The sequence below is a fragment of the Callorhinchus milii genome, unplaced genomic scaffold (genome assembly GCF_018977255.1).
Source record: "Callorhinchus milii isolate IMCB2004 unplaced genomic scaffold, IMCB_Cmil_1.0 Scaffold7, whole genome shotgun sequence".
Lineage (NCBI taxonomy): Eukaryota > Metazoa > Chordata > Chondrichthyes > Chimaeriformes > Callorhinchidae > Callorhinchus > Callorhinchus milii.
The window spans coordinates 5,886,584-5,910,394 of record NW_024704748.1 but is presented as its reverse complement, the minus strand read 5'-3'; the positions used below and the strand labels follow the sequence as shown (position 1 = coordinate 5,910,394).

Here is a 23,811-nt window from a genome sequence, read left to right as displayed (position 1 = left end):
CCAAAAGGCTTCACAGTACAGATGGTGGAGGTTCTGAAGCTTGCAATTTGCACACAGCCATTAAGTAACTGGCCAGAGGTTGGGGGAAGGATCTTGAATTTGATCCTCTGAGGGAGGTGGAGCCAGTGAAGTCGGGCGAAGATGGGGGTGATCAGCTCACGAAGCTCAGTGCAAGACCTGGATGTATAATTATGTCAGAGTGTCTTTGCTAAGCTACCTCCTCAATTCCTGCATGTTACACTGCCACACCAGGGCAACTGCTGCAGCTGAGCTCTTACACCCTACTATTCACCTGCCAACCAAACCTCCAGGTTTCAGCCTGGACAGTGACAATATCAGCTGTGTGGAAAGTGAACAAGGACTGGTTTACCAAATTCACATTACAGTGGATGGACTGTGGGCAAGCATTATCTTTCTCCAGCTGGGTTTACGCAACAATCATTGCTCAAGGTGAAAACTGCATTTGCGACCTGTATTGCCCTTGGGTAGTAGAGGTTAAGTGCCAATTAAGTGCTCTGGGCTGCTGCCCTGCGTGACAGGTGCTATATAAATGAAAGTTGTTGTTGTTGCCCCATGCTCAGTCTCTCCCCATCCCATCTTCACTGAAACAGTAAGGAAGAAGCGAGACCTGATCCAGGTCTGTAAAGTTATTGTGGGATTTTGATGATAATAAAAATAACCCTTGCCTTTGATATAACTCCTTATCACATTGTTGAGATGCCTCAAATAACTCACAACCTTCTGACTCAAGAGGCGAAAGTGCTACCATTGTGTCAGGTTTGACAGAGTTGATGGGGAGAAATTATACACACTGGTCGGTGAGTCACTGTCGAGAGGGCATCAATTTAAGATATGTAAACAAGCAAAAGAGGGAGGAATATTTCAACACAGAGCTGTAGCACATGGAATACCGAGAGGGGGTTGGTTGAGGCAGAACTGATATTTAGGTACGAGGAAAAGTCAGGGACTTAAAGGACTGCTCTTTCAAAGAGCAACACAAGGCATGTTGGGTCGGATGGCCTTCTGTACTGTAAAGCTTTACAGTTTTATGAATGCTGACCAGGGCACTGGGAGAAACTTTATTCGGAATTGTAATGTCCACCTGAACAGGGAGACAAGACCTCAGTTTATATCCAAAACAATGCAGCAGTGCCCTGCAATCCTGCACACTGGAGTGTCAGCCCTGGCCTTGAGCTTGAGACCCATATAGTGGATTTTCTTCCCGAATAACCCCGAGGCAAGTGAGACTGACTGAGCCAGGCTATCATGCAAGCTTCCAGCCAAGAGGCTCCTCTGCCAAATGAAGTCCTGTCTGGAGATCCTTTACAACTAAGTCAATGGAGCACACAGGGATACGATATGGCTGTCTCTGCAAGTCAACTGGTATGTCACTGTAATCTTCACGCAATCCCACGAAGAAGTACCAGGAGCAGCCAAGGGATGAAACAGACCTGGGGAAGATTTCTCCTCAGGTGCTAGCTTTCCATTTGATTTCTGGGCAATATCACGGTGTGTAAATAACAAGTTGCATTTATATAATGCCCTTTCCTAGGCACTTACCTACCTTGCTGACCTGTTTTCTCCCCACTCCACTACCCGCTGCCACCAGCCTCCTGCTTGTCCCTCGTCCCCTCCACCATTGGCTACCGCACTTTCAGCCTCGAAGCTTTGAAACTCTCCATCAATCCCTCCACCTTGCCCCCTCCTTCCCCTCTTTTGGATCACGAGTGAAGACCTTCCTCTTTGACCGTGCTCAGGGTCACCTCCTCCCTCCCCACGGCTAGGATTCGCACTCCACCACTATTAAGCACTCCGAATCGCTGTCCAACTGCAGTTGTTGCTGTTTCTTTTTCGACCGTGCCTTTGGTCAGTTTCCTCCCCCTTGGCCCTGGTATCCGTTACTGTGAAGCGCTCTGAGACGCCGTCCGGTGTGGAGGGCACTATATAAATCCAAGTTGTTGTTTACACACTGAGATATTGCCCAGAAATCAACGGATTTCAAGGTAAAGTAACAGATCCACCCTGAGGGCCCCTTCTTCCCTCCACAATATCATGTTTATTGAATCAGTTCCCCAAGAGGAAGCCTCCTCCAGCTGCCCAGGTCTGATATCTCCCAAGAGGAGGAATTAAAATTAGCAACTGTAAATCGAGACACGCACAGGATGATTCCAATCCCCAAATTAAATACAGCATCAAGAGCTCATTTTGGCTCTCACTGGCTGCTTCCTGTCCTTGTGAGCGATTCCGAACTTCAGTCTCACTCCAATCGACACAGTTCTCCGGATATACATTCACAATTAATATGTGTGTGTGCGCTTGCTTAGACAGAGGATGTGCGTGTGTGTCTGTCCCATCCTATAAAACAGTCACTACACTTGACCGTGATTACTGTGAAACACTCAGATATCCCAACGTTAGACACTGCACAAATGTAAGTTCTTTCTTTCTAACCAATTCTGTAAGTGCAAACAGGTGACATTTCCATTCCATGATGGCCAGCAGACGAGGCTGACGCCTGGAATGGTTCTTGCATCAGTTGAACACTGGAAAGCAGCGCAAGTCTGCTCACATCTGCAGACAGCTGGACCTTCCAGTAAGGCTGATCACCATGAATAATAAGCTATGATGGATTCTGCTCCACTGATCCTGTTCAGGTCATGCGTGTCCCAATAACCCTCTGTTGATCAATATTTCTCACAACTCTCCCTTTGTATTTTGGACAATGATAATAAATCGATGCCCTCTCATGGAAAAACTGGTGGAAAGAATTCCTCCCCCATTTATCTGAGCAAAACCTCTCCTAATATTGAACCTCTTCTCTTAACCTTTGGTCAAAGCTTTCCCCCTTTGCTCGGTTTTCCACTTCATGTCTGTAAAGCATTTTGAGACCTTGACATTGTGAAAGGTGCTGTATAATAATACTAATCCTTGCATTTGGCATCGCACCTTATGTTGTTGAAACGCCTCAAAGCGCTTCACAGAATATACTGTAAAGTGGAATGACTGTTTTGTCGGCGAATTGCGGCAGCCAATTGCACACAATAGCCCACAAAACAGTTGTGGATTGTGGCACGTTTGCGGCAACAGTATCCCACAAACAGTCGTAGATTGTGTGACCAATTTCGTTTTGAAGGATCATTACCCCCGGAAAATGATCCGCCAATTGACTAACAACCGGGTTCCTACTCACCACTAGATAAACAGGTGTGTGGAGCAAGGCAACTTGCTTAAGGTTTCACCTCACTCGGGAATCAAACCCGGGTTCTCTCGCTTGTGAGGTGAGCCGGTCAACCACTAAGCTACAGGACTCCAATTAACAGTACGTGAAGGCTCGCAGTCAAAGCCCAAACAAAATGAGCAGTCTCCTATATAGTTTCAGATCTCTCTGCTTCTCCCTCTTAATGTGGCTGTAACAGGAGACAGCAAGTGTCTGAGAAAGACTATCAAAGAGCTCACACCTGCTTTTCTAGCTATAAAATAATCTCCACAGGATCCACTGTGAAGTGCAGTGCCTGTATTTTTCAGTGAACATGGCAGCCAATTTGCACACAACAATGTCCCACAAACAGCCATGGTGGGAATGATCCATTTTTATCTGGTGGATTGTTGATCAGGACTCCGGGAGAAACTCTTTTGTGTTTTGAATAATGCCATGGAATCTTTAACTTCCAACTAAATAGGCAAAGACGAGACCTTGGTTTAACATCTCAGCCAACCAACTGCACCTCCAACAATGCAAATTGAATTTGATACAGTGCCTTATGTCGTTGAGACCCCTCAAAGCGCTTCACAGAATATATTGTAAAGTGAATTGACTGTGTATTTTATGTACGAAACACGGTAGCCAATTGAGGACCGCAGTGTCTCACAAGAAGTCATAGATTGAGTGACCAATTTTTTTTTTCTTTTTAGGGATTATTACCCCCAGAAAGCGATCTACAAATCGACTAACATCCAGGTTCCTACTTACTACTAGGCAAACAGAGTTGTGGAGTAAGGAAACTTGTCTAATGTTTTGCCCACTCAGGAATCGAACTCAGGTCCTCTCACTTGCAAGGCAAGCAGGTGATGCTACGGGCCTCTATGTGAGGTGGAAGCGTTGATTCGGTTTACCAGCATTTGCCTGTGGTAATAAAGTTAGGCGCTTGTATCAGCCGTGCAAAATGGGAATTGGTAAGAAATGGCTGAAAGAAACCCGAGAAAAGAGAGCGGGTTCTGGTGTGAGAGAATAAACAGTGCCTATATGACTGCTATTAGGTCGGTGAAGGTTTGTCTCACCAATAATTCATCCATACAAAGTAAAGAGAAATCTGGAATGAATTTACTGCGGTTTATAGTTACAGGTTATGTAACTGTAAACCGCAGTCTAATTTTCCGGAGAGTGCATTGTTGGACTGAAGTCTAGCTTTCGGCACATGATGTCTTCATCTGGTCAAAGTGCGTCTCCAGTGTGGTGCAGTCACACTGGCAGCTGGAGCCCACGTTTCACCACCTCGGTCAACGGTGCAGATACATGGCTGTCCATGCTCGTGTCTCCTCCTTCCCCCACCCCCCCCACCTCCCACACCCACTCTGTGCCCCTCTCTCGAAGCACCCACTTACCACACATGATTCCAAGAGCAGTACTGAACACCGCCATGTAACCAAAGTAGAAGGAGGTCTGAAACAGGCCGTACATCCTAGCACAGGAGTAAAAGGAAGATCAGTCACTTACAATACAGCACGCACAGCTCACAAGATTACCTATGTTTTCTCCTTAAATTATTTTCTTAATAATCAAACAGACACTGACGATTTTATACTCCACAGATGAAGAAAATCATTCATATAATTATACATTTATATACGGTTATTAAGCAATATATGAGATTTTCTTATATATTGTATATATAGAGGCATGAAAAAGCTGGAAGTGGTCACCATTAAGGCCAGGACATGGTTTCATTTAAGGAACAAAGTTGATGTTGTATTGAGAAGATGATAAGATTGGTGAGGATGAGATCAAATGGGTCGAGGAGTTGTTTTCATCCAAGTATCAACCACTGAACCACTGTGATGGGGGTGAGGTGGAGGGATAGGGGATCGAGGGTGGAGGCAGAGAGGCTGAAAACCCAACTGGCGATGGTGGGGCAAGGTGGAAGAGAGAGAATGGAAAAAGCAATGCGGTTGATTTTCTCCTGTTTGCAGGGATGGGGGGTGGGGTAGAGAGAGAAGTGAGCATCTGCTTAACATCTCCTTCTAAACAGCCCAGACAAAATACAGAGCTTGCTGACTATCAAATCACAGACAGAAATGTAGCCCCTTCCATTTCCTCACACAAATTACACAGCAGAGGAATCAGAGCCAGACTAAGCTGAGTGAGAGCTTCCCCGGTTGTTGTGTGAAAGGTCAGTTCGGCAGGGAGAGCACCTAACGGGTAAGAGTGGAAGTTTGAAGAAACGTTTTCAGGTAAAGTGTCTTTGGAATATGGATTGCTTTGCCACAAGAGGCCATCGAGGCTGCAACCACAGCATTTGAAAGGGTATTAGATAAACGGGGAACAATATAAAAAGTTACGAGAAACGAGCAGGGAGTTGGGATTGGAGTAGTGTAGCACACTGCAGTGCAAATTTTCGCCCAGCCTCAGCTGCACATGCCAAACAGCCTCCTGCCGTGCTGTCATTTCTAAGACTCTGTAAACACAGCCACTGTAGAGATTTACAATAAAAACGATGACCCTTCAATTTGATATAATAATAGTGCCTAATTCACATCACTGAGATGTCTCAAAGCGCTTCACAGAATATACTGAAAAGCAAATTGTATTTGGTGGGCGAAACACGGCAGCCAATTGCGCACAGCAGTGTCCTACAGACACTCGGACTGAGTGACCAATTTTTATTTGAAAGGATTATTACTCCTGGAAAGCGATCCGCCAATCGACTAACAACCAGGTTCCTCCTTACTAGTACGGAAACTTGGTAATCAGGCGTGTGAAGCAAGAAAAGCTGAGTAAGGTTTTGCCCTGCCCGGGAATCAAACCCGGGTCCTCACTTTAGACAAGCTCGCTAACCACTACGCCAAGGGACTCCAAATACACAATGGAGCTAGGCTTGAGTGCAAGGGTACAATGAAACGTTTCTTTAAAAATATTTTTGAATTGAAAGGGGAACTCGAGAGGGAACAAACTTGGTTACCCTCTCCCTTGGCTGCTCCCGATTCCCAGAGAGGCAGAGACGGGCTGTTTTATAGCAAGATGTCTTAAGTGTTATGATGATAAACAAGGCAAGGACTTACTTTGTTTTGAAGAAGTAGTAGTAGAAGGAGTACATGTAAACGTAGACTGCAGTGGAAGCCGCAGATAGAAAGCTGGTCCATTGCCTGTAACAGCATCAAAAGGATTTTAGATATAAAAAAACCCAAGAATTGTGGTCAACAGGCTTCCAGCTCACACATAAACAGACCGGATTCCACGCACAATACTTTCTGAAGGAGTACACTGGATTATGGTAGTCCATTTGAGATCAGGATAGAGTCACAGCTGTATTAAGTAGCTTTTTATTTGACAGTGAAAGCTTGCACTGAATTCTGGTGCCTATGCTCGTCTGGGGCTTAGAAACACAGCTTTGTATGTGGGCTTTTCTTCTGGCTCAAAAGCCTTATCTCCTAATTCACAGAGCAAACTCATACCCAAAGGTCTGACCCCGCTATGTATGAGCTTCTTTATTGCCCTCGGCTGAGCTACTGTCTCAGGGAAAGGGGTGAATGGTTCAAGGCTTGTGACTGGGGCTCACTGAGAGAGCTGCACAAATTCAACAAGTGCTGAGGTTTGATGATCACACTGAGCTTTTGCTTTGAATAAAATCCTACAGTAACGCCAGCCATTCTGTTCTGCCTGTTACAAAGCTCTGAAATAATATGCTGTCTGTCGTTCTATAATAATAATAATCCTTACATTATGTCATTTGAGACATCCTCAAAGCGCTTCACAAAATATATTGTAAAATGGATTGACTGTGTCCATTTGGGGTTTTACACCTTGTGATTCATAGAATTACAGAATCTTACAGTATAGAAGGAGGCCATTCGGTCCATTGTGCCTGTACCGGTTCTTTGAAAGAGCTATCAAATAGTCCCTCTAATCTGCTCTTATCCCATAGCCCTGCAAAACGTTCCTATTTAAGTACCTATCCAATTCCCTTTTGAAAGTTACTGTTGAATCTACTTCCACCACCCTTTCAGGCAGATTGTAACAACTCTCTGGGTAAAAAAAAATTCTCCTCGTTCCCAATTCCACGAGCCTGTTTTGGTACGGTCTGATAGCTGAACGCTGTCCTCAGCACATAGTTGTTATAAGGCTTTGAGGAGCAGTCTATAGCACATGTTGTGCTTTGCATCTGACTAAATTGTTTTTTAAGTTCCCTCCCTGCTTTGAAGCTTAATGGACCGTAGACCAAGAAACTCCATGCAGCTCGGCACATCGCTGAGCTGCAGACGAGTAGTCTCCTCACAGGAGGTGGGGGATGTGATTCCATCCCCAGATTCCAGGATGCACCTCACTGCCCACAGCGTCTGTCTCACACAGAGTCCACATCATTCAGTGGTAGGATTCTCCCAACTTACTGCACTTGTTTTGTTTGCTCTGTAGGTGCTTGCAAACTCTCTCTAGCTTTTAAATGCCTGCATTGAACAGCCCCCTTGCTGAGTAAACATCACATTCTTGTGGCTACAGTAAGTTGAACCCTAATCCTAATAATCCTTCTATTTGTTATAGCATGTTTCACAATGTTGAGATGTCTCAAAGGATACATCTTCACAGGATAGATTGTAAAGTGACAGTGTATTTTGTGAGCGAAACCCGGCAGCCTATTTGATGCAGCAATGTCCCACAAACAGCCATGGAGTGAGTGACCAAATTTATTTTGAGGGATTGTTGGCCAAACTCCCATCGCTTTTTGAATAAGTGTACGGGATCTTTAAAGTCTACTTGAACAGATAGCCGGGACCCTGGTTTAACGTCTCATTGAAAAACGACGCTTCCAACAATGCAACGCCCTCCAGCACCACAAAGGAGTGTCATCTGAGACTATGTGATTCCAAGTCCCAACATGACGCTTGAACCCACAACCTTCCGACAGAGGTGAGAGTCCAATCACTGAGCCAGGCTCACCCTTATTGTTCACTCCAATCACAGGACACACTGATAAACAACCATGAGTCAAACCAAAGAGGCTTTTGTGACACTCACCACCTGTAGTCCTCAGCATTCAGCAGGAAGTACGTGCAGACAATCGTCACACAGACAGTCACGATGCAGAGGATGACCAAGACGAGCATCATGAATCCGTACACATAGTAAATCTTGTACGCCCAGAACGATGTGAAGATAAAGTACCTGATGTTTAATGGGGGCAAAATAAACGCAACACTGAGAAAAAGCACATTGCATTCAACTTCACACAATCCTCCACCGGGCCACATCTGGAGGTCACACTGCAATCTTTCTACCATGAGATTATTGCACGTCTCCAATAATAATACTACTGTTACTACTACTACTACGTAAAAATCCTGGCATTTGATATAGTGTCTTATCATGTCGTAGTGACATCATAAAAATATACTTTAAAGTGAATTGACTGAATGTTTTGTGGGCCAATTGCGCACGTTACGGAAGATCCTCGCACTGAACATGGCAACAGATCATTATCTGCCATGAAAATGATGGCGCTCACACACACTGATCCTCTGGACGTCTAAATACAGTTAAACACTAGCACTGAATACAATTAAGTACTTCTAAATACAATTATCATCATTCTTCCGCATTTCAGTTGTTGAGCAGTGTACTGTGTAAAAAAAANCACATAGGGTAACATGACTTTGTGGACACCCTGTAGAATAGTTCAGATAGAGTTCGGCGAGGAAGGCATTTTGAACAGAAAGCTCTCCACTGAACGGCTTTTAAGTCACAAATTGCATAATTGCAAACGAATGCTTGATCTTTTTCTCGCCTCAGTGCTGAGTGAGAAGTGAAGCGGCCCTTTTTAACGCCAAAAGGTACTTACATCTCAATAAAAATAGAGCCAAAAGGCAAGATTCCTCCCAGGCATACAATGACAGCTGGCTCCATGAACCTGTAAAACAAGATCAAAATAGCAGCCATCTGTTTGCCACCAAAGGAGAACAGACTCCAACTCAGGGAGGACCACATCTGGCAGCGTCCCATCACCAGGTCGAAACTTTGCAATCCTGCTCAACCATCTCTGCTCTTTCCTCCTCTGCCCCCCCCCCTCTCTCTCTCTCTCTCTCTCTCCCACTGAGCAAAACAGAAACTGTAATATTTCCCTCTGACATTGTTCTGACCTACTCTTTCCTAAAGGCTTTCGATTTATAATAATCCTTGCATTTTGTACAGTGCCTTATCATGTCATTGATACATCTCAAATCTATTCATAGAATATATTATGAAGTGAACTGACTGTATATTTTGAGGGTAAAACACGGCAGCCAATTGTGCACAGCAGTGTCCCACAAACAGTCGTGGCTTCAGCAACCAGATTTGTTTTTGAGGGGTTTATTACATTAGTTTGCAACCTGCGTTGATATAAACTCAATAGTCCAGACAGCACTGCATAACCTGACCCCAGCATACACAGTGCCAACACAGTATAACTGGCTGACACCAGACCTGCTTAAAGCAGCCTTTTCTGCCTGGTGGGGATTTCTACTGTTGCTGGTGACAACAAACTATGTTCTTCTCAACTCGCCTTCAACGTTTGCCTACAAAATCAGTCACTACACTTGTCATCAACAACAAAGGAAGCCTTGCATTTATTTGATAATGTGCACACTGAAGATTGTCACTAAGCACTGCACAGGCAACTGCTGCAAAGCGTAGGAAATAATTGCTGTGAAGTACATTTTCTATATGTAAATCACTATAAAGGTGTGAGTACTTTCTTCCTCCTCCCTCTCAAACCTGAATCCTTTTTTGTGTTCAGCTGGGTGTCTGACACTTGCAGAAACCAATCAATGTGCTTAAAAGTATCCAATCCAGAGAAGAGCTCAGCTTAATCATGTACGTCACCTACAAATAGAAATTTTCCTATGTCTGGAATGAAATGTGCACTCTCTCCCTGGAGGGACACACCCTACCTACATAGTCCTGAGAGTATTAGGCACAGGCTGGCAAGAGCGTGCATTGGCAGATAAACCGTGCGTCACCAACCACCTTACTCATCTCCGCATCTCATTCCCTTTCTCATCTCCGCATCTCATTCCCTTTCTGGTATCGATGGTGCCCTGTATTACGGGCCTTGGTCTTTCTTCTATTTCTCCAAAAAAGAAAAATGCTAAAGCCAATGGCTTATTCTTTTATTGGAACCTTTGGATGAAAAAAGACCAAGGTCCATCTAGTTCGCCTTCTACCATCCAGTTAATCACATGCTACAATAATGGAGACATTGATAGTAATTAATTCTGTATGGATTAGTCTACAACAGAGTTGCCTGGTTTTTCCCAAAGCATACTACACTTACTATATGTTATGTCTCAAATTACTCGTGTGCTGTGTCCCAAAATATTATTTTCTAAAAGAAATTTATCTAATTTGTATTTGAATGAATCAACTCTTTCAGCTTCCACGGTCTCCCTAGGGAAGCAGAAAGGATTATGAAAGATGAAGAAATATGCCTGGGCTATCTTGGCTACTCACCATTTCTTCTCTGGGATCGGACGGGGCACTGCATTGACACGACATGGGAAGTTGGGCTGGCCTGACAGGTTTCTGCCCAGAATGGTCCCCACCAGGTTCAGGGGCAGGATGACAAAGAAACAGATACAGCAGACAGCGACCTATGAGACAAGGAAAAGGTTTAAAGATCTGGGAAAGTTGAAATATTTTGGTTAATATCTTTCAGTGACAATGTAGCAGGTTTTAGTGGGTCAGCTTGGCTGAGCGGTAGCACTCTCGCCTCTGAAAAAGCTGACAGTCGGTTTAGAGCACTGAGCAGTGGAGCAATTGTTTAAGAGTCGATAAGGACATCTCATCCATCTCCTAACAGACAGATCACTTGGAAACAGGTGATCAGTGTCACTGCAGAATATTCAGTGAGGAGACCCCGGCTATTGTCAGCAGAACATGGTCTCAACGGCAAACCACACATCTGCCTCACTCACACCAACTACGCACCTGCCTCTGACATGACAATCTTGTCCGAGAGTCATGCTGGGTTAGTAGTGTGCTGGTAACTAATCTGCACTGGAAAACACTCAGATAAAGAAAGGCCATGGGTAGGCAATTACAGTACCTTATCACGTCAAGGTGTCTCAAGAGTTTTATAGTAATCAAGTGAAGCGATTGTTTTTGAAGGCAAACCAGCAGCAACCTGCACACAGCGAGATCCCACAGAAATCCACAAAGTGTTTCATCTGATGGCGTGGCTGGTCTGAGTGAGGTAATAATAATCCTTTGTATTTGGTGTAGCGCTTTATCACGCTGTTCAGACATCTCAGAATATACTGTCAAGTGAATTGACTGTATTTTGTGGGCAAAACGCGGCAGCCAATTGCGCACAGCAATGTTTCCCCCAACATCCTCAATACTGCACTGGAGCTTAGATTGTGAGCTCAAATCCAAATGTGGTGTGTGAGGTTTCGTCTCTGCACTGGAGCAGTTCCTGATCAGATCAGGCAGGGCAAAACCTTATGCAAGTTTCTTGCTCCACACACCTCTGTTTACCTAGCAGTAAGTAGGAACTTGATGTTAAGTCAATTGGTGGATCATCAATTTGTCACTCAATCCATGACTGTTTGTGGGACACTGCTGTGCGCAATTGGCTGCCGCGTTTCACCTACAAAACACAGTGAATTCACCTTACAATATACTCTGTGAAGAGATTTGAGACCTCTCAACGATGTGATGAGGTACTATATCAAATGCAAGGTTTATTACTATTATCTGCCACTTCAAATTCAGTTTGATACCAGTACTGTACAGCAGATGACTGAGCAATCTCAATCCTCGTAGCAAAGAAATCCTTTGAGAGGAACCCAGTTAATGAGGGTCACACGCCAGGGTTGACTGTCAGATGCCAATTGCCCTTCTGTGCATTCCCAGAGTTTAAAGTTTCTTTCATCTCTCTCTCGCACTCTCTGCCACCACACTGTGCACCTCACCAATCTCACAAGAGGCACGAGGGAAAACAGAGGAAATTGTTTGTCATTAATCCAAATGCAGGATATGTCAACTTGTGCAGATAAGGCAGAACTCCCACCGAGGAGCTGAGGCACTGGAGGCAAAATCACTTCCTTTTATGGTCACAGGAGTTGAGTTCTTGCTTATCAGACACTTGAATCAACTCCTCTCAAGTGTGAGGATCTTAAGATATCCAACTTAACAGTAAACCCATCGTCTTAGATATGAGCAGTAACAACAACAACAAATTACATTTACACAGCGTTTTTCAAATCAGGAGGATGTGCCAAGGTGCTGGACAATCATGTATTTGCACCCGAGCTAGAGGCTGAGATCAGAAGTGTAGGGGTGGTGATCGACGGTGTGGTCGAAGAGGAGGGTCTTGAAATGTGCCTTAAAGCGCTCCCGGACGCTAACCCGTGTGAAGGGCGCTATATAAATGCAAGTAGTTGTTGAAGGAGGCAAGAGGGGGACAAGGCGAAGGGACTGTGGGATGGAGTCCAAAGGGTGGGGGCAGAAAGGCTGAAGGCCCGACCACCAATGATAGGGTGGGCAGGATGGGGGATGGAGCGAGAGTGATTGGATCATGGAACCCGGTGTGGGGGAGGACCCAAGCTGCAGAGTTCTGAATGATCTGCAACTTGTGGAGGGAAGAGAAAACCCATGAGCAGACAACAATGTGCACAGGACAGACCTGCCTCCACATCAAAATAACTCAGCCACTGTGGCCCACTGAATAATAATAATAAATAATCCTTGCATTTGATATAGCGCTTTTGACATCTGCTAGACGTCTCAAAGCGCTTCACAGAAGATTGTAAAGTGAATTGACCGTATATTTGTGGGCAAAACGCGGCAGCCAATTGCGCACAGCAGTGTCCCACAAACGGGATAAATAAATTTGAATCCGAATTTCCAGACATTTTAAAAGATGAGTTTTAATAAGTTTCATTCTGAAAGATTCATTATTCCAAACTCATATCCTTTCATTATGGACGAATCCATCCTGTGGAGCCAGCTGGGCCTGACAAGACTTTCCTCCTGGGACCATTTTCACTGCTCCCAACAGACTCATTCAGTGGAAATAAGAATATTTATAGGTGAAATATCCTTTAAAGGTTCACAGTCGTGCTCCTTTCACAAACGTTCAAAATTAAAATTTGAGACCTTTCCTGACGATTTCCCACAGGGTTCATTGAAGGAAATATGACATGGTGAAGCTCCACTGAACAACTCCAACAATTTTAACAATACAAGTTGAATAGGCAGATGGGGTTCATAAATAAGGCTATTGAGTATAGAGTACTGAGGGGCAGAGATTTTAGCAGAGTCCCAGAGAGCTCAGCCATAAGATATTATATATGTGTATATATATATATGATACTCCGTGAATTTGATATAGCACCTTATCACATTGTTCAGACATCTCAAAGCACTTCACAGAATATATTGTAAAATGGATTGTCTGCGTATTTTGTGGGTGAAGCTTCACAGCCAGTTGAACATAGTGGATTAAGTGACCAAATTATAATTATTATTACTTTAATTTTTTTGGAGGGATTATTACCCCTGGACAGTGATCCGCCAATCGACCAACAACCGGATTTGTACTTACTGCTAGGTAAGCAGAGGCATGTGGAGTAAGGAAACTTGCCTAAGGTTTCGCCCTGACTGGGAACTGAACCTAAGTCCTCTAGCTTGCGAGATGAGTGCCTACGCTACACTATGCTACGGGACTCCACATAGAAAGGATCGAGCAATAGTCGGTATTTGTATTTGATACAGAGCTTTATCACATCATTAAAACGCCTCAAAGAGATTCATTTATTGTCAAGTGCAGCAACTGTGCATCCTGTAGGCGAGTGGTAGAGCAAGAACAGCAGAACAGGGTTGGAAGAGATTGCAAAAAAACACAAGGAGGGGAAAGATGGGGGGAGGGGGCGGGCAACGTCACGATGAGTGTCTTTACTAGACATTGCTGGTAACAGGCTTCTGAACACACGCACGCACTAACCCGTCTCTTTCTGATATACATGTGCAGCTGATTGAAATGTTTCCTCCCAATAAAATGACATGACTTTGCGTGCGCCTCGCTGGACTTCACAGGGAACATTTGAAACCCTGTATAGCTGCAGCAGGCATGTTGTGGTATTCACATCCCGAGAATATTTGGCTATTAGAATCAAGTACAGATTCGCAAAGAGACAATTCTCGAGTTTCAACGTGTACTTTCCACAAGGTTACAACTGGAACGAAAATACTGAACTGCTTGTTCCCTTTCCACAAGGACACATTTATGGAGGTTCTTCGCAAAACACAGTCACTGCACTTTATACAAATGCACAAGGTTACTACAATTTACACACATACACAGACGAGACACTTTACAGTATATTCTGTGAAGCGCTTTAAGACGTGATAAAGTGCTATATCAAATGCAAGGATTATTATCATCATAAAGTATGTGTGTGTATGTGCCTGTGTTTTAAGGTTGCACGTGCTCATCATCATTTATCTCTCTTCCCCCCTTCACCACTCTCACAACCACTGCATAAAACACAATCTTTGGCTCTTGAGAACAGAGTCAAGTTGAGAAAATAAATTGGAAAAATTATTTTTACTAACTGGTGGCTGTACTAGACTGTTGAGTCTTGAGAAAGTCACTCCAACTTTGTGGAAAGGTTTACAGTAATAACTATTCACATTGCCACAATACTTTTAATTTTTTTTAGAAAGGGTCAAGACTCTTCAAGGAATATTCTGGACTAGAAATGAAAGCGAACATTATTATGAAGACAAACCGGCAGCTAATCGGGTGTCAGAAACAATGTGATGAGTCGCCTATGACTTTGAATTTAATGAAGAGTATAAATCAGACGAACAACTCCACCGTTTGCCTCCAAAATAGTCACGACGCTTCACAGCAAATCCTGAGACAGCCTCCCTACGTAAAAAGGCACCTTAACAAACAGCAAAGGGATTATTCATTTGGTTGAAATAGCAATTTGAAATCGCCAGTGAGATGGAACCTAAATTAATAATAATCCTTGTATTTGATACAAGTAGTGAGTCAAAAAGCACCTCCAACATCAAAACGCCTCAAAGCGATTTGAGCAAAATTTTTATACCGACCCAGGTGCTTTAACAAACTTGAATTACTGCTTTCTTGTCTGTTAATAACTGAAGTCAGAAACTCTCAGACTATCAAAAAGAGAGACTTGCAACAAGTTCGAGCTGGTCAGGCTGTGCTGAGGTTCATAAACCTACATAACTGGAAGCTGAAAGTCCTCCACATCACTTCTAAGCAACAAATGTAGTGATGTTGGAGTCGGATTGTCAGCCCCACTAATGAAAACCCTAAATGTTAAAAACATTATAATCTCAAGCAACTCACTTGGCAATGCATTAAAGCTTTATCTAAAGTAAGAATCCAGTGGCCTTTGCCAGTTCTGCAGTTAGTAACAATCTTGGCTGAACTAGATACAATTTTTTGGGGTCATCTGGGTGTCTGACACATGCAGAAACCCATTACCATGCTGAAGAGTATCCAAACCAAGCTGAGAATTCCATACATCCCACGACACACGGAAATTCCAGAGAAAGATTTTTGGAATGCAATGCACACTCGCTCCCTGGAGGGCCACATCCTACTTACCTAATTCCAGAAAGTATTAGACGCAGGTTGGTAAGAGGCAAGGCTTTGGGACTCCAGAGTGTGCATTGGGGTAATTGCTAAGCGTCTAACCAGCTAAAACCACATAGCACTGTCTGGCAAGCTTTCCCACTGCTTGTCCAGCTAGAATCACCCTACCTGTTCAGGATTTGGCTTGCATGGTTAACAGGAGCTGAGTGGGATGATTCCCTACCCCCAGTGACTGGTCGATGAGTTAGGCTGGGCTGTGCTGTCACCAGCAGTGCCCTGGAATACTGGGGACCTGCCCTGCTCAGGAACCCGACTACCGAGACTGCGCCTTGAGACGTCCTCCCGACGTGAAAGGCACTATACAAATGTGATTTTGTTGTTGCCAAAGAGGCCTGGCTTGATTCTGACATTCCATTGTCAAACATGTCACCTTGGAGCCAGTTCAGCTCCAAGGAGACCCTGCTTTCTGCCTCCCTAAGAAGGATAGTTTGAATAGCTGCAGCAACACGCTATCTATCCTGCGTGAAGGGTGCTATATAAATGCCCGAATTAGCTACAACAACAAGCCCTTCACAAAGGACAACGTCTTGGAGCTGCAGTGACAGGATGTGACGACGCCAATTAAGGAGGAAGGGGAAATTGACCATAGGCCATAGAAGAGAGATAATTCTTAAGGTGGGATTTAAAGATAGACAAAGAGTGCCAAGGTGGGATTGAGGCAGAGAACTGATGGGAGTTCCAGTGTGGACATGGTGAGAAAGACTAAGTTGGGAGGAACCAAGTCCGTCAACTCTGGGAGAAACAAAAGAGGAAGAAGTCACCGCAGTACAGTGGAAATGCCAAGTGTCTACACACCGACAGATAAGCTGCATATCCACTACTCTGAAAGCACAATGACATCAGATATTTTTTTAAAACGTGGCACACATGCATACAAGAGAAAGAGGTAGAGCCCCAGAGAGAGAGGGAGAGAGAGAGAAAGAGAGAGAGAAAGGAGGAGAGCCAGAGAGAGAAAGAGAAAATGATTGAGTGAGAGAGAGAGAAAGAGAGAGAAGGGCAGGAGAGATAGTCATATACTGGCAGTATAATTGCTGATCTAAAAAAAAATTTGGTTAGCACTGCAGCTAACAATATTGTTAATTGGCGAGGCTATCAGCTCCTCAACTGCATTGAAAAAAATGAAGCAAATGGCGGCCAGAGAGGAGAGATGAATCGACAGATAGGCAAGCTGCTTGATCCCTGTATCCTGTCCAGGAGCACGAGGAAGGAGCTGGACAAGGTTCCCAGCACATGCGAGCAGTGTTCAGGTCTCGGATGGACTGGGCGATAGAGAAAGAAATATTGAGAGAGAAAAGGTTCGTCTGAAGGAAGAAACTAAGCTGTTTGGAGACTGCTCTATAGATGGAGTTGTGAGAATTTCATTTGAGATTTGAAGAGATAGTGAGGCCAGGATGTTGACTGATGGAAGGATTAAGAGAGGAGACGTATGCGAGACAAAGAAACTGAAGAATGGAAAGAAAACAAGATTATTGTAAATTAGCCAACACAGTGTCGGGTCCTACTGTTGGAAAGTATACAAGCGGGTGGTGATTTCCACATCACAAGCTTGTTGAAGAAAATGACTGAGAATTAATTCTGCAACTTATTCAACAACATTTACAGAGCACCGTTCATGTAGGGAGGACATCCCAAGGTGTTGGGACAGTCAGGGATCTGGACTCGAGCTGGGGGTTGGGATCAGGAGGGGTGGAGGGCAGGGAGAGTAGGGGCAGGAGAGGGCTCGGTCAAAGAGGAAGGTCGGTCAAAGAGGAAGGTCGGTCAAAGAGGAAGGTCTTGAGGTGGCACTTGAAGGAAGCAAGGGACAAGGTGAGATGAAGGAACTGAGGGATGGATTTCCAAAAGTGGGGGCAGAAAAGCTGAAGGCCTGACCGCTGATTGTGGGGGAAGGAGAGAGAGGCGGGGGACATGGAGTAGGCCAGAGCTTACTGAGCAGAGTGAGGGAGTTGACACGTAAGTATGGAGTTAATAAGTCAGAGGTAGGGAGGAGCAAGGCCGTGGAGGGCTTTGAAAGCGAGGGCAAGGATTTTGAACTCTTATGACCTGGGGGATGGGGAGTCAGTGGAGCCGGGGGAGAATGGGGGTGATAGTTCAGAGCCTGGTGTGGGAAAGGACATTAGCTTGCAAAGTTCTGAATAATCAGCAGCTTGTGGAGGGGAAGCTTGCGGAATTACTATGGCATTTAATAACGTTCTGAATGATCTCAAAAAAATGCCATCATCAATTGTGAGCTGCCTTGGGGAGCAGCTGACTGCCAGAATTCTGCGGAGGATCAGCTTAACACAGCAGGCTTTCTGTAATACCAGCTTCATTGCCTTCACCACAAACAAGTCCACAACGTGCTGCTATTCACAGGATTCATCATTGCCAGTGTGGTGGTGGCAGATTAATCAAAAGCACGGAATTTGGGCTCCGCTCGTGCACAGCCAATGGACTCAAGCAAACGGACGGGCTGTTAAGAAGCATGAAAATTCCTGGCGAATAATGTAAGCGGAGATGCCATGCCAACCATGCAAAATAATATGAGGAAGCATGGGTTGTTTCGTTCATTCCTTCTCCACTGTCAGCAATTAGCTTTAATACCATTCTATGCAAAATGTTTAAGGCACAGCAGTGAGCCCAATCTATGCTAACCGGCCCCATTGTAGCTATAAAAATAGTGCAGATATCAGTGTGCGTGTGTACGACTTTTATCTTTCTCTCCAACTGTGTGTGTGTGTGTCTCTCTCTCTCTAGCTGCGTGGGTGCCACACTCCCTCTTTCTCTAACTGTGAGTTCATGTTTGCGTGCATCTCTGTCTCTCCTCCCATATTACCGGGCGTCTCAGTCTCTAACCTGTGTGTGTGTCTGCCTTTTTTTCCTCCAACTGTGCGTCTATAGCTGTATGTCTTTCTATCTTACAATGTGTGTACATTCGTCTCTCCCTAACTGTGTATTTCTACTTTCTCTCCAACTCTGTGTGCATCGTGTTTATTGTGTGCATGTGTGTAAGCATCTATCTCTCTCTCATCAAGTGTGCCAGTCTCTCTCAAACTAAATGCTTGTGTCTCTTTCTCTCCAACTCTGTTCTTTGTCTCTAGCTGTGTGTGTGTTTTTCCCCTCTCATCTTACCATGTGTCTCTCCATCTCTCTCCAACTCTGTGTCTTTCTCTCTGTGTGCGTCTCTGTCTCTCTCTCTCTGGGTCCCCGTTTTGTGCGTATAAGTGTCTGTCCCTGCGTGCGTGTCTCTCTCACTGTGTGTATCTGTTTCTGCACCCGTGTCTCTTGTTCTGTATCTCAGGTTTCCAAGACAATACCCAGTGAGATGGGCGCTACATAAAAGCAAGTGGTTATTGTAGTACTTACCTGATCCAACCTCCAACTCGCATTGCTGTTTCAAAGTTGAATAAAACCCAGTAACTGATAATCTGGTGAGTAATTTTTGCCAACACTGCAAACCCACTTCACTTCCAGATATACAGATAGTCAGCAAAATTTTACCAGCAAAATCCAGTGTTAGAAAATCAATAAATTCTCAATATTATCACACTGCCTTGCCACTCGCACGGGAGAACAAGGCCAGACCTCAGAAGTACGATCATTTTACCATTTTGTTTCAATAGCACCTTATCACAACAAAACGTCTACAAGCACTTCACAGGTAATCATGGTCAAGCATGGTTTCAGTTTCTATACGAAAATGGGGAAGGCTTTTGTGCAAGCTAAAGTCACTTTTTGTAAAATCCCAAAAAGGCAAAAAGAAACAAATGTGAGGTGAATGACCAATTTATCTGGAGGATTATTGGTGAGTCCCGTTTTACATGGAATGAGATTTTTGTCGCCCACCTGAACAGGCAGATGTGACATCTGACGCAAAAGTCTACACCTCGACAGTGCGCTACTCCCCCAGCACTGTGCTGGGGTGTGAGCCTCGATACACATCAGTAATTCTCCTGCAAGCACAGCACAAAGGCATTTACTTACCATGGTCCCAAAAGGAATGGCCCGCGATGCGTGGTAATAGATGGCAATGAAGTTGATGAAAAACGCCGTGCCACAAACCATGGCAGGGATCAGGAACGCACCCATAAACATCTGCTTTATCCATCTCCTGCCTGTTTCACACAGAAAAAGGCAAAAGGTTAGAAGCTCCCAATTTCAGATCACAGGAGTTTAAATAAATACTGTACTGTCACAGTATTTGTAATACCAAGCTGTAGCACCAACATGAAACGGGCAGAAAAAGGCAGTTTTGAACCGGTCGGATGTGTAAGTGAAATCGTAAAACACTGAAACTTGTACCTTTTTCCCACAAATATACGGTCAATTCACTTTACAGCATATTCTGTGAAGTGCTTTAAAACTTCTAGAAGACGTGAAAAGCACTATATCAAACGCAAGGATTATTATTATTATTATTGCTGCTTCACTGATCAGTAGAAACAGGGTTACATGCCAGCATTTGGAATCAGAGCTGAGAACCTCTGGCAACATGTGACTACATTTAAGAGACTGAAGCACTTTCAATTGTGTCGCAGGCACTAACAATGCAGCTCGGAGACAGATGCCTCCTAAAACCTAAAATATCACCCTGGACGCAAATGAGAGACTCGCCTTTGACCGTAATGTAGCCGTCAGCAATTGTGCATCTAACGCAACGATTTTTGTTTCTGTGTGGTTACCTCAGGAAATGTATCAGACAGAACTCAGAGACAAACATTAAATCACTTCACCACAAATTAAGTTATTTCACAAAATCTTATCTTTGGAAGAAAGACATGTGAAGAAATTGCTGAAAGGTTCTGAGGGTGTATACTTGCACTCAGGCGAGACTGAGATAGGATCCATATTAGCTTTCAAGAGGGAATAGATGGATATCTAAAAAGGAGTCATTTGCAGGCAGGTAAGTGGGACGGGATGGATTGCGCAGTCTGAACACCCCAGACCACGATGGACCGAATTGTTTTCTGTGCTGTGAGTGTCTGTGTGAAAGGCCACGCAATGTGACCTATTCTGATGACACACTGCAATTTACAACTGGCTGGGGGGAAGTAAGGCACTGCAACAGTCATTAACTATTATAGACTTACACAGGAATGTGCATGCCAACGAAAGACTATTGTGGTCAGCAAGCTAGCCCCAAAGATTCAACATTACTAGAATGTACTCTCTTTACCCCCAAACAACAGGTTGCATTTATATAGTGACCTTCACGAAGGGCAGAGCCTCCGAGCACTTAACAGTGGTGGAGGCTGATGCCGAGCCAATGTGGGGAGGTGAACGTAAGCATGAGCAAAGAGGAAGGTCTTGAGTCATGATCTAAAAGAGGGGAAGGAGGGGGCAAGATAGAGGGATTCAGGGAGAGTTCCAAAGCTTCAGAGTATTGTCGCTGAAAGCATGGCAGTGGAAATACTTAACAACCTTGTAAAATATAGAACCACTGCTCACCTACAATGACAGATTACATTTGTAAAGTGCCTTTCACGTCGGAAAGACATCCCAAACCTACAAACTATTCCACTCTTACTCCACAGAATAAAGCTCAACTGGGCACCAGAGTATGAAACTGACCCAGGCAAACAAATCAGTTTGTGCGTAACACAGGTAAGAGAATTGCAGGATTTGAAAGCCAGCCAAAACGTTAAGGCACATATAATTTTTAAAAATGACACGTCAGTTCAACCAGAAAGCTCGGTCCTATATCATCCAGCAGGAATCAGCTTCTGTCCCAGTGGTGACTGATGATTGACTCTCCTCCGCAGCCAGACTGAGGAGCTCAGTGTCCATACTCGTTCTTACTCCGATATCTGACACTAGTGAAACTCCATTCTAATCTGCAGTAAAGGAGCCAGAGCGAGTTTAATACCACCAGTCAGGCAATAAATCACCATCACAAACTAAACCCCAGCCAAAAGTGCGCTTAGATTCCAATATATTATTGACAACAGAAAGACAGAGACCAGCCAGCGTGAATGGAGCTTGTGATGTGAAGTGGCGATTTTATCACGTTCTCCTGAGGTGAAAGGAGTTATACAAATGTAATTTGTTGTTGTTATCTGGAAGGATACTTTCACCCCTTCTTCCCCCCATCATCAAAAAACAGGTAACGACATCGGCTACTTTATGGTGTAGTGTACTGGTTAGAGCACTTGCCTTGCGAACGAGAGAACTCGGGTTCAATTCCCGGGCAGAACAAAACCTTAGGCAAGTTTCATTCCTCCACATGGCTGTTTACCTAGCAGTAAGCAGGAGCTCAATTGTTAGTCAATTGGCGGATTGCATTCTGGGGATAATAATCCCTCAAAAAAAGTCACCCGATCCACCATTGTTTATGGGACACTACTGTGAGCAATTGGCTGCCAAGTTTCACCCACAAAACACTGTCAGTTAATTCACTTTACAGTGCATCATGTGAAGTGTTTTGAGACAAATCAACAACGTGATAAGAGTCTATATGAAATGCAAGGAATATTATTATTTACGGGCAAGTCAGAGCCACCTCCACCTCCAATTAATCAGTTCAAGGCAGGTGGAGGCTGGGAGAAAAGATCTGTCTGCTGGGGTATAATTGAGGAATAGTTGGTAGTTGGGGGAGAAGGGAAGAGAGAAGATGAAACAAAAGCAACGAACCTTTAAACGTCACCCAGTGACGAACACAGTTTGGCCACTCAAATCTTAAACAACTTCAAACCAAGTGACGGCATTACACCATTCTGCCTTGCCAAATAATAATTGATTGACAAAGATAGAAAGCAGCGGTGAGGACCTTGCCATTGAAATTGCTGTATGGCAAGCTTTTCCGCTGCTCCAGGACCTCCAACTCAGGTACTAATACAGGACTCTCAAGTGCTTCGGGATGTCCTCCCAAAGTGTGGAGTCCTGTAGGAAAGTGGTTAGTGCGTTAGCTTCACAAGCGAGAGGACCTGGGTTCGATTTCCGGGTGGAGCAAAACCTTAGACAAGTTTCCTTACTCCACAGGCCTCCGTCTACCTAGCAGTAAGTAGGAACTCAGTTGTTAGTCAGTTGGCGGTTTGCTTTGTGTGGGTAGCAATCCCTTCAAAAAATTATAATATGGTCACTCAATCAACAACTGTTTGTGGGACACTGGTATGCGCAATTGGCTGCTGAGTTATGCCCACAAAATATACAGTCAATACACTTTACGGTATATTGTGTCAAGTGCTTTGACACGTCTCAATGTGATAAGGTGCTATATCAAATGCAAGTATTATTATTTATGGCACTGTAAAAATGTGAATGTTTATAGTGTTGAATGTTGGCCATTGCTACCCATTTTCTAAGAAGCTTTCTTTTATTAATCCCAGTTCTCAGGATATAACAGACAGCAGAGGTTAGCAACCATCAGAAGCCAAACCTCAGAAACCTCCCCTCCTCCCGTGCAACCCTCCCCCCACTTCTTAAAGAGAGCAACACACCATTGTGTTCTGTTAGCTAATCTCAAACAGATTTTGCTGTAACCTTCAGCTCTTAAATAAAACTGGGACCTTCTTCATATTCCAGTGTGTGTGTGTCTGAGGGAGAGAGGGAGAGAGGGGGTGGGGGAGCACTGAGCAGCTGGAAGGACTAGGTTCCACATCAGTAATAAAAATCTCTTATTACAGGAAGGATGATGTGGCATTGCAGTGTGCGCTCCTGCATTTGCTTAAAGAGATACGTCTGTCACTGAAAGAGAACAGCATTTCTGGTGCAATGTAATGGTACATACGGCACTGCCTTCTGAGTCACACTGTAGCGTTTAACACCAAAACATGCTCAGATATGCACAAAAAGACCCGAATACACCCCAAGAGCTAGAGACAGACACACACACGTGCACACCCCACGCAGAAGTACGTGCACTCGCACAGGTACACGCACACACTTACAGGCACAAATACACACAGGCACACACAAGCACGCATGTGCACAGGCACAGACACATGCACAAGCAAAC

At 44.4% G+C, this 23,811-nt stretch overlaps 1 protein-coding gene across 1 annotated transcript in view; it reads right to left on the bottom strand.

Annotated features, from left to right (window-relative positions):
• The window catches only part of tm9sf3 (transmembrane 9 superfamily member 3), a 64,554-nt gene that overhangs the window by 5,645 nt on the left and 35,098 nt on the right, over positions 1–23,811 (bottom strand). Inside the window, exons 9-14 of the mRNA XM_042336749.1 lie at positions 19,842–19,972; positions 10,697–10,836; positions 9,048–9,116; positions 8,228–8,374; positions 6,277–6,360; positions 4,603–4,679 (exon numbers count right to left, since the gene is read on the bottom strand). Of these exons, the coding sequence (XP_042192683.1) occupies positions 4,603–4,679; positions 6,277–6,360; positions 8,228–8,374; positions 9,048–9,116; positions 10,697–10,836; positions 19,842–19,972 (648 nt within the window). The remainder of the gene's footprint in view (positions 1–4,602; positions 4,680–6,276; positions 6,361–8,227; positions 8,375–9,047; positions 9,117–10,696; positions 10,837–19,841; positions 19,973–23,811) is intronic.